General features: G+C 36.4%; 1 protein-coding gene across 1 annotated transcript; it reads right to left on the minus strand.

Moving 5' to 3' along the window:
- Positions 1-7,073: 7,073 nt before the first annotated feature.
- Positions 7,074-9,504, minus strand: LOC105394903 (organic cation transporter-like protein). Its single transcript, XM_038109665.2, has 4 exons — positions 9,477-9,504; positions 9,057-9,399; positions 8,469-8,876; positions 7,074-8,181 (listed from the first exon to the last, which is right to left on the minus strand). The coding sequence occupies exons 1-4, from the start codon at positions 9,502-9,504 to the stop codon at positions 7,473-7,475; spliced, it is 1,488 nt and encodes a 495-aa protein (XP_037965593.2). The 3' UTR covers positions 7,074-7,472.
- Between the last annotated feature and the right edge of the window lie 8,261 nt (positions 9,505-17,765).

Raw genomic sequence — 17,765 nt, forward strand, 5'->3', positions numbered from 1 at the left:
TAATATGCAAATCAAGTCCTTTCATTTGATACCCCACACGGCATAGTTGGTTTTTTTACGATAATCACGTTATGTCCTCTAGAGGGCGCTATGTTAATTTTAACGTAACGTCACATAGCCTGTAACCATCGCGCCATCAATACGCTTCTAACGATACCTCATACATCAAAATCTATCATGCCGAAACAGACAAACATACATACATACATACATATTACATACATACATACATACATACATACATACATATTACATACATACAAACATACATACAATCGAAAAACTTTACCCTCCTCCTTCGGCAGTCGGGTAAAAAGAGTTACGATAAAAATAAATTTACTCTATTTTACAATGAAATTTGATTCAAAAGTCTTTTTGGCAACCTTACTTAGACAGGACCCGTAGTATAGAGCTGAAAGTTTCACAACAAATGTCCCCCAGCACAGTGTAGTTAGTCGGTTGAGGAACAAAACTATATGCTAATGAACCGCAATTGCTAGTTGAATACGGAAATTAATTACTGCACTGACTAACGGTCGCGGATTTACAATCCTTCATGAGACATCCCTTTGAATTATATTATTTGGTTGTCTGGTAGAGATTGCTATGAGCAATAAGGCCACCTTTTTGTACTGTTCTTATTTTTAAGTTTTATTTTGTATTGTTTCTGTTTTTTTTGGTCCAAATAAAGAGGATTGTATTGTATTGTATTGTATTGTATTTGTTATAATAATCACTGGCATTTCCGCATAAGCTTTGTTTTGATTTTTAAGGGATTTCCGGAATAAAAAATAGATAGTCTGAAGACCTCATAAGTAACGGAACTTTATAATTTAACTTTTTCCTTTTTTTATCTGTAGGTAAACTTTTTTTTTGTCATTTTCTTTAAGTACCATTTAATATATAAGTAATATCTTTATAGTTAATAGTTCAATAATTTTCTTTATCGGTTCTGTAGTTATGCTATTTCCAAAGTAGGAAGTTACTGATTTGGGTGCTAAACATAGGTACTCTTACTTATTTATCATGTTTAAAACATTCTGCTCTGATCTGCATCAATTCTGAATATTGTCTAAGTACTTTAGGTCTTTGGGTCCTTCGCTGCTCGGCTAGGTATACAGTGCAGTTACTTAACTAATATATACCTACGTAATAAATGTTATGTTTAAGCACCAATTCGTGGTTTCAGAAATACGCTGCGAGTCCGACTGTTGAATGTAAAGGGTAGAAATTCTGGGAATAAGCCACTGCGACCAATGCAATGCACTCCTACACAGGGTGTTGCAAAAAGTAGTCGGTATTTTTAGCCGAAAGTTCAGGATGACCCCTAAGTTACCCTTTTCAGGGGGTTTTCGTGATTGATAAGTGAAAAATATTGCGCTCTTGGTTGGAGATAGGCCTTATTAGAGTTACTACAAGGACATAATATCCTCGGTCCAGTGGGATAAAAGGTGTCACGCACATGTCATCATCATCATCCATTTTCAATAGTTATGTACAGTTCTCCCATATTAATAATGCGCATGCAAATCTTCGCAAACTGTCGTATTCCCGGAAACACCCGAATCAGTGCCTTAAACAAAGCACTTGCATTTTGATCCTTGTTCGAAAGAAATAGTAGTCATTATCATGTGACACATAATCGAAAACAATTTGGGCGGTCGGTGGCTGTCACCGATCAGTCAAAGGTCTCAAGGTCAAGATCAGTATTACTTTTGTGGAATTATAAAGAGCTGCAATTACACATCGTTCTTGTTATTTTTTTCAAATGTGAATTTAATTTCAACTTTACTTAATTATTTTTGACGACGCCATATTATGAGGCACATTTAAGAATAAAATATACGTCACATTGATAGGCTTCACTTTGCCAATAAAGCCACACCCAAAAGACCAAGTTTGTAATTGTAATATTATTGTGAATGATCAGCGCTGTAAATACTTTTGAACTGAGATTTTAATGTAAACCTGTGTTTGAAATCCATATTTCTTCTTCTAACATAAACCTTGTGTTATTCACATCTTATTTCATCCATATTAACACCAGCTTGAGTAAGACATTTGAAAAGTACTGTAACATTTTCGAAGTAAATTTTAATATTTTATGACAATATTATGAATTATTGACTCAAATTTCGTTACTGATTAATCAATATCTCTTTTAGCACCAAACACATAAATCTTAAAAAAATGCATGAAGAAAATGCACTTAACCACTCTAAATACATATCGTTTTCTGGCGCTCGGGAAAACGACCGTTGCCGAACAAGTGCGAAGATTTCTATGCGCATTATCAATTTTGGGGAACTGTAAGTAATCACTTTCCCCGTTTTGCTACATTCATAGATGCCCATAGGTTAGGCTTTACAATGGCACCTTTACATTATAATAATGGGCAAAAGGTCCTATTCAGATTTTGACAGTGAAAAACATCCACAATTTATTATAAGTAGTGAAAACCCTTACGGTGAATCCTGTCCATACTTAGTACCTACATACATAATATTTTATATTGAATATTAATACGAGGTATAAAAACGAATAGTATAACATTCACAAGGTATACGCCCATATGATATAAAGTTATTAAGTATAACGATCACTGTGCATAACAGACGAAAGGTATAATTACTAAATACATAATTTCGTAAAGGATAACGTTCAAAAACTATAAATTCAATTGATATATCGATTAAAATGTATAACGTTCATAATATATAACGTTTATAACATATATTATTCAACGGATATAATATCATTATGTATAACGAACAAAAAAATATATTATTATTGGAGCTATGTTGGGAGACGCTCCGCTCCGCTTCGCTGCGCTCCGCTTTGGTTTCGACGAACATGTGCACCTAACACGCTCCTCCTCGCTTTGCTCGTCGTCGCACCTATCTTTAGGTTTTGGTGCTAGGGGGTTTGACGGCGTTGGGTAATTAAACACAGATTATGCGATATGAGAAGAACTTTATACAAAATTATAGTATATATTTTAATTGATATACGTAATGTATGTTATACGAATTGATATTAGTCCTTGTGAGTGTTAGTTATTTTGATTTTATATGAAATGTACGTTATACCAATTGAATCTTATACCTTATGAAAATATAGATGTTGTTGTTATACGTAACGTTCATTATATGTTGTGAACGTTATTAATGTGAAATTATACATTTCGTTTTTATACGTCGCAATACGCACCCAATCAGTTCAGCCCTTTCTGAGCTACGCTAACACACACAGTTACACAGACACACAAATACGTTAAACTTATAATACCCCTGTTTTTTGTCGGGGTTAATACCTAGAAGGCACGTACGGGTACGTACATTACCGTGTCTGTTTTCACTCAATCGTGTAAATCTTTCACCAAATATTATCAGCAAATCTGTTAGAGTGTAAACATTTACACACATCCATTTTAAAAGTGTTTACTGATGCGTAAAATATCCGTTTTTTAAACAAGCCACATACAGTACCAACGGCAAGTACCTATGCACCGTCGTCGGGTGCAGGAATATCAAATACTTATAATTAGGTATTTGGTCAGTCTACAGTCAGCAAAAGATATATTTTATACGATAAGACCGCCATTAATTATTTTGTGTGTGTGTTCAAATAAAGAATATTCTATCTATCTATATGTCGCAGGCATCTGGTTGAATATCTTTTTTGGTTGAATGACTAGCGCGTTCATTGGATGGCGCTATTCAGTTGTATGCTAAAGGACAACTCGTCAAGTGGTTGAACGTAACATTCGACGTCTTGACTGAACGTCATTCAGCGAAGTCGTTGAATGGGATATAGCCGAGTGATTGAACCAAAAAGTAGATTCAACCAGATGTCTGCTACAGATACATTATAGTTAATCATTTGTTAGTCGTATACCTCGAAATCAAAAAATCCTTGTAGCTTTTCACCTATTCGCATTTCGCCGCGATATCAAAATTTCTGAATAGATTTTTACTCTTGTAGTATAATTTTTGATCGCTACTGACAATTGTCTGAAAAAATCATAGTAGATTTACTTTCCTGCCTGCCTTCACTGTAGTCGCTTTTCACCTTGATAGATATTTGTTTGTAATGCATTATTAGGTACATATCGCGATATTTCTTTTACACTACAACAATATGCGACCCAAATAAGATGCGACATAAAATACTTACTTGCTATTCAAAATATATGCAGCTTAATAAATAAGCTATTGATAATACATGCTACATAAAAATTTGCTACTGTTGTAAAAATCTGCTAAAAATATATGCTAGTAACAAAATATACTACCGATATTATACGCTACAACAAGAAATGCTATCGCGGCGAAATGCGAATAGGTGAAAAGCTACAAGGATTTTTCGATTTCGAGGTATACGATTAACAAATGTAGTTAATGTACCTACCTACTTATTGCTTATCACGATTATTGTAATTTTACCTAAAGATGGGTATGAGACAGATTCAAGGACTTTTGTCCCTTTGGGGGGGATAGCTTCCTGCTATACCATAACATCATTACTTCAAACTTTGAACACCCTATATAGTTATAATTATATCGACCCTTCATGCACAGTAAACCCGGCGGTCTAGTAGTTAGAGTGCTGATACAACTCTAGTGCGGAAGGTTCGAAACCTGAACCAAAACCACCTAAGTTAGTTCTCAATTCTTGAATAATCATGTAAGTACCTACATACCTAAATGCTGTGAGTCGAGAGACACAAGAGATAGTCATCAGCATCACTAGACTTATTATTTGCTAGAAAATTGCTTTCGGAGACTTTCGTGGGAATGAATCCAGTTTTACGGTTGTATAATGGTTTCAAAACTGTGTTTGTGACATGAGACTCTAAGCTCTGGGTGCATACAACAGGAACAGGTGGTACTTTTATTCTATTCTATTCTATTGAGAGAAAGAGAATAGGTGGTGCTTCACTCGAGTATACTCGTTTTGTGCTCTCCACTGGATTTTCAATGTGCGTGTTGTTTGTGTCACGTGCCTGTGAAAAGGTATCCTTGAGTTTGCTACTTTTCATAAAAGTATTGTAACATAATGAACTGATTTTAATGAGGTCTCTTTGTCTCATACGTACCTTCGTTACTGGTGTAATTAGTAATTACTAATTAGCCATGTTGAATTTGTTATTCTTGTGGTTGTTTAACATCGCATCGGTTCGAATATAACTTAATTTGTTGAACCAGATGTTTTTAACTCAACATCTAAAATTGCCTTTCCCGGGTATGATAGAGGGAACGTCCTGACCAAAACCCGATTCTAGTAAAACAACATACTTATCATATATTCAACACAGAATACAGGATGCACACCTAATTTCACAAAGTATAGAAATACTAAATAAGTTATAAAATGTTAGTTTTGCGGTCAGTTTCATGCCGCAGTTTTACCCTTTAGGTACAAAACCCTATAAAAATAAACCATGTTGAACACAACATGAACCAATAACAGAATATAATAATAATAATATTAAAGTATATGTGGGGAAATCTCACGCGGGCATCCGACCCCAAACTAGCCAGAGCCTGTAATATGGGTATGACATACCTATTTTATAAGGCTTTTGGCAGTCTCTTCATAAAATATGGAGCATGAACGTGTGTCTAAGATTTAATGGAGAATTGAATTAAGTTTAGGGTTGTTATAAATAAACCATTTATAACAACGCTATAATGCAAAATACCCATTAAGCGATGTTTATTTATTTTTCTCTGTATACAAATAGAGTAATAAATGTTTGGTACACGTCTTTAATTAGCAGAACCGTGTCAACCACAACCACTGCGTCCCGTTTCCCATTATTCCAGTACAATGCCTCTTTGAAGTTAACACATTCCAACTGGGAACAGACAGAGCAACAGGGTCCGAGGTCTTCTGTGTTTACACACGTATGTGTAGCGTCACGTTACAACCCTTGGGGAGAAAGACGGGTGTATAGTAACTTCAGGTGTGTAACGACGTTATTACGTCTGTAAGGGCCAGTTTTTAACTCAACCATTGGTAAAAAATCGTAATGAATTATTTAATCCCGAATTCTAATTTTTGCGCTTATTTTTATCTCTAAAAACGGGGGTTTTAGTATGTGTTTTCAAAATTTACAATCAAATTTCAATTCTGTGATGACTCGACACGTACTAAAGATGCGTCATGTCAAAGCCTGAACTTACACTATTATAAATTCTATTACAAGATTAGATGGCAGACATAACAATTAGGTACTGACTAATTCGCTTCTTACTCCTCAAACACTACAGAAGAACCAATTACGATGATTAATTGTGCCAAAATTTCGTACCACGAATCGCGTTGACTTATAATTATTAATTAAGAGCGTTGTTCTACTGACAGTACCGTGAAATAATAAGAAGTTGAGGCGCTCTATTCAGGGCTTGCGGATACGTTTGCCAAGCGTTTTCAATGCGATCGTAATCAACTGATAATGCAACCAGATTGAGTTGTGGTTAGCATTTTGTTATTCCGAAGCTTCGGAGCGCTGCGAGATCAATATCTCGTTGTTTTAAGCGTACCGATTGCGTGAACTTTTTTGTTAGTTCATACGCCGATTAATACCCGTTTTTTCATTACTCGGTTAGATCGTAACGAGGGAAAGGCTGATCAATTATACGTCATCTTCATATTGAATTCTTGACAGATGTGTCAAAGGTCAAGCAATATTCCCAGGTTATGCTCTAACCCACTATGGCGAAATTGGCTCTTAGAAAGGGATACCCTAGCGACTATGACATAACATTGTTTACAACGTTATATCCAGCAAGCTAGCAAGTACCTAGTGCGATTCACTTTGAAATCGCTGGGTTTTCACGAATAGTAGTGTCGTGATAGTCAATTGTTTATTAGATTTGCACAATGCCGTTGTCGCTGTGATGACAGAGACCTAGCGGTGCATTATTAAGCAGGGGGAATGTTTAATGCAACAGGATAGAGTCGTGGACAGAGGAGTAGTAGGTATTCAGAAATATAGTTTTCGTGAAGCTAACACAATACAATCGCAGTGGCACTCAATATTCGGGATGAATTTTGATCAGTGATTTACGAGAAGTATGAATTCCCATCCTGAACAATAGCAGTATCAGTCTACTAGCTCGTGGTGCTTTTAAAGGTAGATCAAAATAAGAAAAAAAAGGTTCAAATAATAAGGTACCTATATTTTTATAAAAAATATTGTTAACTTATTAAAATCATACATTACATTGGGCATTTGAGATATCATGATTGAAAATCACTTAAATGTAGGACACATGACAGATGAATCTACGTGCAAACCAGACTAATTAATTAGTAATTATACACATAAAGGACGCAAGAGGTAGATAAATGCACGTAATTATTTAACCGTTATATTACTTTTAAATACTTCATTATCTTCTTCTAATAGAGAGTAATATTGAAACTTAATGTGCTAATTCACTAGAGTTATTAATTACTTACACTCAATACCTCTGGTCATCATCAACCTTCATCCCATTCCCACAACCCTCGACCTCTTGTATCGAGTTCGCCAACACCAGATCCTTGGTGTCCGGCAGGAAGCAGCAGAGAACAGCCGCCAGAACACCCATACACGAGAACACGAGAACAGATATCCACTCCACGCCCACATTCACGACGAACGGGGAGATGATCGCGCCACATCGAGCCAGCATCGAGGCGAACCCTAGAGCTGAGTTTCTGATCACCGTCGGGAATAATTCGGAAGAGAACATGTACATTTGCATGATAGCCGTAAAAGCCCCGACTTCGCCTATAATGGCGAAGGCGAGAGTCAGAGATCTCTTACTGTGGAGCACTAAGAACAGCAGTAGAGAGACAGCGGATGCGCATATGCTGATGATGACTCCAGCTCTACGGCTGAAGAAATACGCTCCGAAAGTGCACAGAATCAATCCAGGGCCCAATGAAGCGGCTGACAGCATCACATTGATGTGAAGGTTTCCGTGCAGTCTTCCGATGTACTGGTTGACGCCAAAATACACGTGAGCTATGCAGAGCCAGATCAAACCGGTCAAGATGGTGTATTTACGGATCTGAGGCGTCTTGAATAGGTCAGCGTAGGAGCCCCGATGGTTTGAGGATTCTTCGTAGGATTGTCTCTCTGCTTGATTTATGATCTCGTTGATGTTTATCGTTTGCATGTCGTTCCTGGAATTGAAATAAATTCACTGTAAGGATCTAGAGGAAAACGTAGCTTGGGATGCCCTCTGGCTGGACCAAGAACCTCAGACAGGTAGCTAGTAGTTGCTGGATAAAGCTGCTGACTTTCTCGACACCACCAAAGGTTAACTGGTAGAGAATGCTACTAGCATTAAGTTCGCCTTTGTACAATGTTTTTATGTGCAAAAAAGAATTTATAATAATAAAGAGAGGCTTATGTCCAGAAGTAGACGATTACGGGCTGATAAAGGTGAAGCGTTTAGTATCTGACTCACTTGCTAGCGATATGCATAAGCACATCGATGGCTTCCTGCCTGCGTCCCATCGTGATCAGCCATCTTGGAGACTCTGGCAGCAGCCAGTGAAGCGCCACCGCCGACACCCACGGAACTGACGTCACCAGCTGAAGATACCTCCAGTCCCTCACGTAGTACGCCACAATCGGTACCACCATGTAGCCCAAAACAAAGGAAACCTCTTGAAGACCCATGAGGTATAATCTGAAGGACTTCCCGCTGAGCTCGACGAGGTACACGTAGGTGCAGACCAGGGTTCCTCCGACGAAGACTCCGGTCAGGAGGCGGAGTACCAGGTACAGCCAGAAGTAAGGGACGGCTGCTGATGAGGCCACGGCCAAAGCTTCCAACGTGAGGGTGATGACGATAGCGTTTTTGCGGCCGTATCTGGAAGGTGTTGAAAAAGACAATTAGGTGTAGAGTCAGATGTCTCATTTCTCAGAGCAAGGGACGTTTTTTAGAGGCAATAAAACCCTATTGTTATTTTAAAAATATTAAACAGACTTCGAATCAATAGCAAGAAGGTTTAATGAATAATTTATTAGATAAACAACAGCATCTCCTCACCTATCAGAAACATGGCCAAACACTATACTGCCAACCAGCATGCCCAACTGCAAAGCCGAAATAGCCAAGCTGGCCCAAGGTTGGCGGTCGCATATCAGATTCCATGTAGTCGTTACTGAGCTAGTAATGTCTCTGGTGTCATACTCTGGGTTGCTGCATGGACAAACATTTGTCAGGTTGTTGTCCAAACATCTGTAGTCGACACCAGGGATGAGGAAGACCACGTTGTTTAGTTGAAACTCCGTTGGTAGTCGACTCAGACTCACTATGAACAAGAGCCAGAACTGATAGCGACCGAACCGCCCGATCGCTTGCTCTACAGGGTCCAAAGATATGTTGAGATCTATAATAAATAATTATAATGAGTGGAGAGTAGTGGTGTTGGTACTTACCTACAAGACTATTAAGATTATTTATTACCTTTGTTCACGGTACCAATCACATCCATTGTTACAAGTTGTTGTTGTCACATCCGTTGTTGAAGGTTTGGCTCCTGTAGATAACTTTAGTTTTATTTTATTTAATTTAGGTTTGCCACCGTCTCAAACAACTACAAACTAATGTCATAAATTAATCGAACATTGCCACTTTATTGTACAAATTGTACCTAAATACCTACTGCTAACTATAAAAATAACCATTTAACAATACAAATGTTTATAAATTGAATCTTCATTGAGTGAAATGTTTAATAGATATGTTTGTGTACGCACATTTTGGCTAGGTAAAAGTAATAGACATAAGATTACATTTAATTAGAGATAAGTATTCATTAATTACAATACCTATAGGTGAAACTATTTCGGTTCTACCTTTTTTGGCATAAGATTTTTTTGCCTAATCTCGTATTGCATAGTAACGTTTGGTCAAAGTCTCGTTACGCCGAAAATCGTATGGCATAAATCTCGTTTAGTAAAAAGTTATTTCGCATAACATTGTTTAGCCTAATAATGGTATGGCCAAATCTTGAATAGCCTAATAATGCTATGGCATAGGTTTATACAAAGTAATAATATTCGTTTGGCTTTAAATTGACGGAGCGTCTCCCTACATAGCGCAAACTGGTGCCTTGTATTGTTTCCGCTGTTTGGAAAACGCTCCGCTCCGCTTCGCTGCGCTCCGCTTTGGTTTTGATGAACATGTGCACCTAACACGCTCCTCCTCGCTTTGCTCGTCGTCGCACCTATTTTTAGGTTTCGATCTCATGGGGTTTGTAATAATTATATTGGTCGTTAACTTTCGATTTTTTGATCATACAATATCGTGATTTTCGGGATGTAGGAGAAAAATACCACAATTTGTACATTTACTACATACTTAATATATTATTTATTAAGATAACATTAGGAGAAACAAGATAATACATAGATATAGACGAACATAAATTTGAGCAAACGAAACTTAGGTGTTTAAAGATTGTGCCTAAAGAGATTTAGACGAAACGAGCCTTATGCCAAATAAGTCTTGGCAAAGTGATGGTTCGGCCAAAAAAGTTTAGACCATACGAGTTATGCGAAATGAGTTTTGGTCAATAAAGATTATGCCAGATGAGCGGAACCCAACTATTTCTTAGGTTGCACCCACACGAGTCACACGACCGACTTTTTGTAGGACAGAAACATCGTAACCGTAGGTTAAGTACTATAACTAATTTAATATAATATACTTCACTATTATTTCTTAGCTCTTGAAAAACTGTTAATCTCTTAATAGCTGTTAGTACTTAAATTGTAAAATTTTGATTTATTTACAAAATAGGAAATCTTGGTTTGTCTAAGTAAAACACGGTCTACTATAGAAGTTTCTTCCTAGGTTGTGCAGATTGTATAGATCCATAATTATATGCATACAATATGATAAAAGTTATAACTTATTATAAAACAGAATATTTTAACAATAGAACAATCCTAATTACACCAAAACAGTAGCCGAATTCGACATGAAATTATAACCACGGTCATTTTAACAATAGAATACCTAGTTTTGCCTATAGGTGTAAGAATAAGGTATTGCAACAATAACCATTTTAGAGTTCCTGACAAGGAAATTTCAAATTAAAAGAAAATTTTAATGGAATCTTTAGTGCAAACGTTACTAATTATTACACTCACGGCCTCACGGGGCAATGAAAAGGTTCCACTGAGAAAAACACAAAATTAATCCTAAATGAAAAAGACTAGCTTAATGACTTCTTCTGCAACATTGAAGCACATTTAATAGAGTATCAGGATACTACCAACTAAAAACGGTAATATTGTATCTAAATTGTAAATCAATGTTTGAAAAAATTGGGTATTTTGTTGATGGCATTTTGTGAGTGGAACTTTTTCATTGCCTGTGAATGTATTTGTACAAGCTGTAACAAGCGGGGGGAACATTTTCATTGCTCGATTGTGTAAGTACCTAATATTCCTTATAACATTCGAATAAGGGAAGTTTTTGTTTGTATCAGATGTCTTTCCCCGTGAAACAAGGTATAATACCACTACTATCTTCGTTTGAAAAATTGAACTTTTCATTGCTCGTGACGTGAGTGTAGTAGAGCCGGCGAGTTCTCGAAAAGCTTGTAAACTCGCTCCGTGTCGTTGAGCTTTTAACTAAGTACTTGTAAATCCGATTATTGTAGAAAAGCTGCTCGAAAATAGAAAACTGGGCTAATTCACAAGCCATTTTCTGGTGTATTGGCCTGTAAGCAATGTGTGATGTGACATCATCGCTGCCATATTGAACTACATACTGTTGCGAGCATCTTTGTGTTTTGGCATTTTTCATACTCGCATTATAGCGACATCCCTATTGATTGAGCAAGTTGGAAGACTTTCCGCGTCTGTCACCAATAGAGCCTTAAGTGCTTAGATTTTTTTATTAGAAAACTACATATTAGTAAGGGCATAATTCAACAACGACTGATTTCACCATCATTTTAAAAATATTTGTTGAATGCGGAATGTTTCTCCGTAGGAAATGGTACTTACGGAACCTATCGTACGTGAGTCTGAATCGCACTTAGTGTAGCCTTACTTAGGTACTTTATACCTATCACGTGACTCAGCCCTGACTCGTGAGTCTCGTGACTAAAGTACCTATCTATAGCAGTATTAGCAGTTGGCAGTAAATGAAGTAAAAGTATATAAATACTTAAATACGAAATGAAGATACACACATAATAATCAAGCATATTATTATTACTGAATTTCATCCACAAGTTTTGGTAAATGACACAGATATAAGTGGAAAGTATAAGTTACGAATAAAGACACGGTAAGTAAGTAATATAATTCAAAATCATACTTCATTGAGAACTCAAGTGATAATGTGTAATGAAATGATTCTTCTTACATGAGCTTTTATGATTTTATAGAAACTGTTGTATTTAGTCAAGTGTTGTAGGAAATGGATAGCCCGCGCATAAACTTTCAGCTTAACATCGCTATTTTCCAAAAACCTCATGCTTGGTAACTGCGTAGTTACATTCCTAAAACATTATTATTTCATAATTATTATTCCAAAGGAAATTTCCAATATTTTTTTACACTCCTTAATTATAATTTCAATAGCAAATGATTAAATATTATTCCTTCACACTGAATTAAGTAGGTATATTTGGCGGCCAAGGCTGCGACATCGGAAGTAAATTTAGAAAATATATATAAATACGACCTCCGCTTTCATCTTTCACAATCAAATATCTTTTCACTTCTGCGTATAGAAGACACCTTTTACTTCCTTACACTCAATCTGTAAGTATTAATTTCAGATACTTATTTACAAATTTAACAACCTACTTATTCTTGTGCAATAGTAACGAAGACACGATTGATGGCGTAGCAGTTATGTACTTACTGATTCGCGTGCCAACCGTCGTCCCAGGTTCGAATCCCTGCCAGGGACTGCGATCATGCCTCGAACCCTGGGTAGTCGTAGTCAGCGACTGATGCTTATCTGACTGGCTAATCCTGTCACCGGCTCTAGTGTTTGGAAATTACAAAACGTGCTGCAATACTTAGTGCCAATTTCACCATTCTCTGTTAGAGCATAACCAGGGAGTAGTGGTTAACTTTTGACACATCTGTCATGAATTTTATATGGAGATGACGTTTAATTTATAAATCAATCCCTGTCGGTTAGATAACCGAGAATGGTGAAATTGGCACTTAGTGAAACATATAAGTACCGGTCAAAATCATAACCCTCCTTTTCGCTTCGCCGTAGTCGGGTAAAATTAAAACATACCTTCGTGTCTCATACTATAAATATCTTCTTTACAAAAATATTTAAGAAACCTGCTTATTACGATGGTGCTAATTTACTGACAGGTATGTGTATGTGTGTTTATACACATACCTAATGAACATGAAAGTTAAAGCTCCATGTTCAGACAGGCAGTAGGTACTTAATTCAGTAAGTTACCATGATCATCAGTCCTTAATAGGCTAGTTTGTAACTATACAGTTGAGTTGTAGCCTAAATGAAGCCTTCCCGATTGAGACGTTATTACCACCTAAGACATTGTAATGGTTACGCTGTTGGTTTCTCAATAAATAGACATGTAGGTACCTACCCCCGAACAATATCCGCCTCGCTTTCTTTGACCGTAACTAACCCTGGGTAGTCATAAGTACTTATACGAAGTACCTAAGTATTAGGTCCTTACATATGAAATTGGCGTTTTGTCGTACTGGCCACTTTGATCTCAAATATTACCTTTATGGTTAGGAATTCCAAATTCCAATTCATACAGCTATTTACTCATGCATTTGTGTTTCAAACCCCCTAATTCATTTGTTCTTTCTTCTTTTTTTTTTTTCTTTGTGTCACTCTGTTTACAAAATGGAAAACTTGAAATATCGCGTTATTTACGAGTATGAGTTCCACCGTGGCACCAGTGCTGCAGAAACGGCTCGAAGGATTAATGATGTGTATGGTGACGGTGTCGCAAAAGAAAACACAGTGCGTGTTTGGTTCCAACGTTTTCGTTCTGGAAATTTCGACCTGCAGAACAAGCCTCGTGGACGGCCGGAGACCAAAGTTGATAATGAAGAATTGAAGGCTATTGTGGAAGCGGATCCATCGCAAACCACGTCCGAGTTAGCTGCAGGCTCCGGTGTTAGTGATAAAACTATTCTAATCCACTTGAAGTAAATTGGGAAGGTGAAAAAGCTTGAAAGGTGGGTACCTCATGAATTGAGTGAAGCAAACCGACAAACGCGCGTCGACTGCTGCGTTACGTTACTCAATCGGCACAATAATGAAGGAATTTCAAATCGAATCATTACCTGTGATGAAAAGTGGATCCTCTATGATAATCGGAAGCGCTCATCGCAATGGCTGAACCCTGGCGAACCAGCCAAATCCTGCCCTAAGCGAAAATTGACTAAAAAAAAGTTGCTTGTAAGTGTTTGGTGGACTAGTGCCGGTATCGTTCACTACAGCTTTCTTAAATCTGGCCAGACGATTACGGCAGATATCTATTGTCAGCAACTGCAAACCATGATGGAAAAGCTAGCTGCTAAACAACCGAGGCTGGTCAATCGCTCTAGGCCACTGCTGCTTCAGGACAACGCTAGACCACACACTGCACAACAGACGGCTACCAAATTAGAGGAGCTTCCATTAGAATGTCTTAGACATCCACCGTACTCTCCGGACCTTGCTCCAACAGATTACCATTTTTTTCGCAATTTGGATAACTACTTGCAAGGAAAAAAATTCAACTCCGATGGGGCAGTCCAAACCGCCTTTAAAGATTTTATTGATTCCCGCCCGAATGGTTTTTTTTGTAAGGGGATCAATGAACTACCTATGAGATGGCAAAAGTGCATACATAGCAATCCCAACAAACATTTTACCCTCAGTTACAGCTATTTTTATAACTTTAACCTGTATAACTGTGTTATAATTATCTCAGTTCTAACATAAAGCGATAAATATGAGTTAACAAATGAAATTAGTGTTAACAGCAGGTTTAAGTGTTAAAATGGTATTAGTCAAAGCAATTATAATGAAGATGTTATAGGTTTAAACTGTTTCTAGAACCTAAAGCTATACAAGAGTGCTCACTGACACCTGTTAACACTTATGGTTGTTAAGTGGTTTCCTTTAATACTCATATAAATCTTTAGGTGTCATATTGAATTTAGGCTGCAGGAATTGGTTATAAAAGAGATTTTGTCAAGAGTGCAGTAAGACAAGATTCTTACAGTGTTGGAAAACTCAACAATGCAGTTTTAATCTTTAAGGTTAACTTAACTTACGCTTATTGCGTTAGGCAAGTAGACTGTAAAAGTAACGGTGTTAAGCAAGACTGTGCGGATCGACTAAGACTGCATAATACCCTTGGCTAAGGGTGTTCTATTTCAAAAAGTGTAATAGATGACTTAGGTGAGTCTATATGTCTTAAATGTAAGTTCGCCATTTGCATTGACGACCTAACCTATAAATTGCTGGGATAAACAATATTTTGCTTTAAAATACTTACTTATTTATGTGAATTTTGTCATTCCAGTCATGCCAATCGATTTATGAAACTAATGGACATACAGCAAGGATACAAAAAAATACAAAATTGAGTCGTCTATTTTATATTTACTTATGTTTCATTTGAAATCCTTAATAAATTCGGAGCGCATTAAAATTGAGGTGGGAAATATGGTATACATTACAGTAAAATTACAATGGCATGTTATTTTCAATTCACAAAACATGTTAAGTCAAGTAAATATATTATATTTACTGTTATTTAGTAATGATCAATACTGTCACTCTAATACTGTCGCGTATGATTGCTGTTGACACTATTATTTTCAAAGACATACAACTTGTATGGTAAAAGTGTATTCGAAAAACGGTAACATACTCACTTAACCCTTTTTTACCAAACAAATAAGAGTTAGGGAGTCAAATAACCATTCAACAACTACAACTATACCAGTAAAAGTTCTAGCTGAGAGGGATTAAACGCTCTTCTATAGTAACTTTAGCACTTCAATGACACCGTACTACAGGCTTTCTATAACTTAAACACTTCAATGACACCGTTTTACAGACTTTCTAAAGCCTTTACTCTCAAAATCGTGGGCCTCTTTCGTGGTTATAAGTGAGTTAGAGCACTCTCCTACACTCTTATACAGCTGCGGCTGTCCCATTTTAAAACACAGTAACAGCCATGAGACAAAATGTTCAGGAGAGCCAAAAAACGTTTTGGTCCCTTCATTTCAATGCCCTGGTAAAACTATGATAGATATCTGAACAAATGTAAACTTAAAAGAAGCGGCAGAACCTAGGCTTTACATACAATACTATTTCATTTAAATATGACTAAAATTGTTGCTGCAATGCACAAAAGAAAACACTCACTAGGTTTTATATGGTTTTCTCACCCTAAAACCACCCTCACTGACCATTTCATAACCTAGTAAGGGCCATTATTTTTGTCATTTAAGACAAGTTAAGTATATTGAAATTGCAATAATTGCGTAATAATTTCATTTTTTATATGTTTGGGATCCTTCACATATTATAAATCCAATTTTGCAGCACTTTTACACGACGGCACTATAAGTAATAGCTGAAATAGGGGCATATTTTTATGTTTGTTTTTTTGTTTTATGTAAATGAATTAAGTAGCCATATTAAGAAGGCTCTAACATGAAAATTATTTATGGCTGCCTTCAATTAGACAATATTTGCTAAATTTCTATCTAAAAATCAGTTTTCTCTTATTTATAACTTGTTTTTTTTTGGTTTATGCAAAATAGGGCTAGTAGAAAAGGTTCTGACGAGAAAGGTCTCTATGGCTTTTATAAAGAAGACAAAATTTGCTTATGTTCTACTTTTAATTCAACTCTCTAGGTCTCATTGGTGCAAAGATACAGGTTCTGAAATGTCTGATATTTTGTTCGAAAAAAGTGTTAGTAATAATGTATGCCATTTGTGACTTACTAAAATTAACGGACGAAAATTGTCCTTTGCTGACCATTTCAAAACCTAGTAAGCGCCATTGACCATTTTAAAACCTAGTAAGTCATTTTCACTTACTGTGTTTTAAAATGGTTGGTGGCTCTTACTATGTTTTGAAATGGTTTTCGTGGCATTTTTGATTTCGCAGGGTGGAGTTACTAGGTTTTTAGAAATTTTATTTTCGTTTCTAAGCGGTTTTTTGATATTCTGACAATGCAGTTTTGTGCGGAATAGCCTAAAATAATGTATAAATCAAAGACCCGTTTTTTTTTAAAGTTGGCGGTTACTGTGTTTTGAAATGGGACAGCCGAGCTATGTCTTAACACTTTAATTTTCGAATGGAACCATTATACAAGTTATATGAGAGTTTTTTTAACGCTACGATGTTAGTTGGGATGGTACATACTTTGATTAATTTAATACATTTCATTAAAAAAAAAAACGACTTTATGTTCCTCCTATAGAAAACGCCAATTTCATATAGTAAGGACCTAATACTTATTACTTCCATGCTAATTTGCCTGGCTAATCCATTCTCCGTAGTTTTTTTGTAGATGATGTTATTGCAATACAACATCTGGTAAGGAATTAAAATAAACTGCGACGTAAATACATTTAAACTATTTCCGTATAACATTGTATGTCATTGTTATTGCAAGAACATGAAGATCATAATATTTATTGCTAATTCCTTTTTTGTACGCTATCGTACGTATCCGTCCATTGGGAACTATTAGGTCTACATAGGTG

This window comes from Plutella xylostella, chromosome 20 (assembly GCF_932276165.1).
Source record: "Plutella xylostella chromosome 20, ilPluXylo3.1, whole genome shotgun sequence".
Classification (NCBI taxonomy): Eukaryota; Metazoa; Arthropoda; class Insecta; order Lepidoptera; family Plutellidae; genus Plutella; species Plutella xylostella.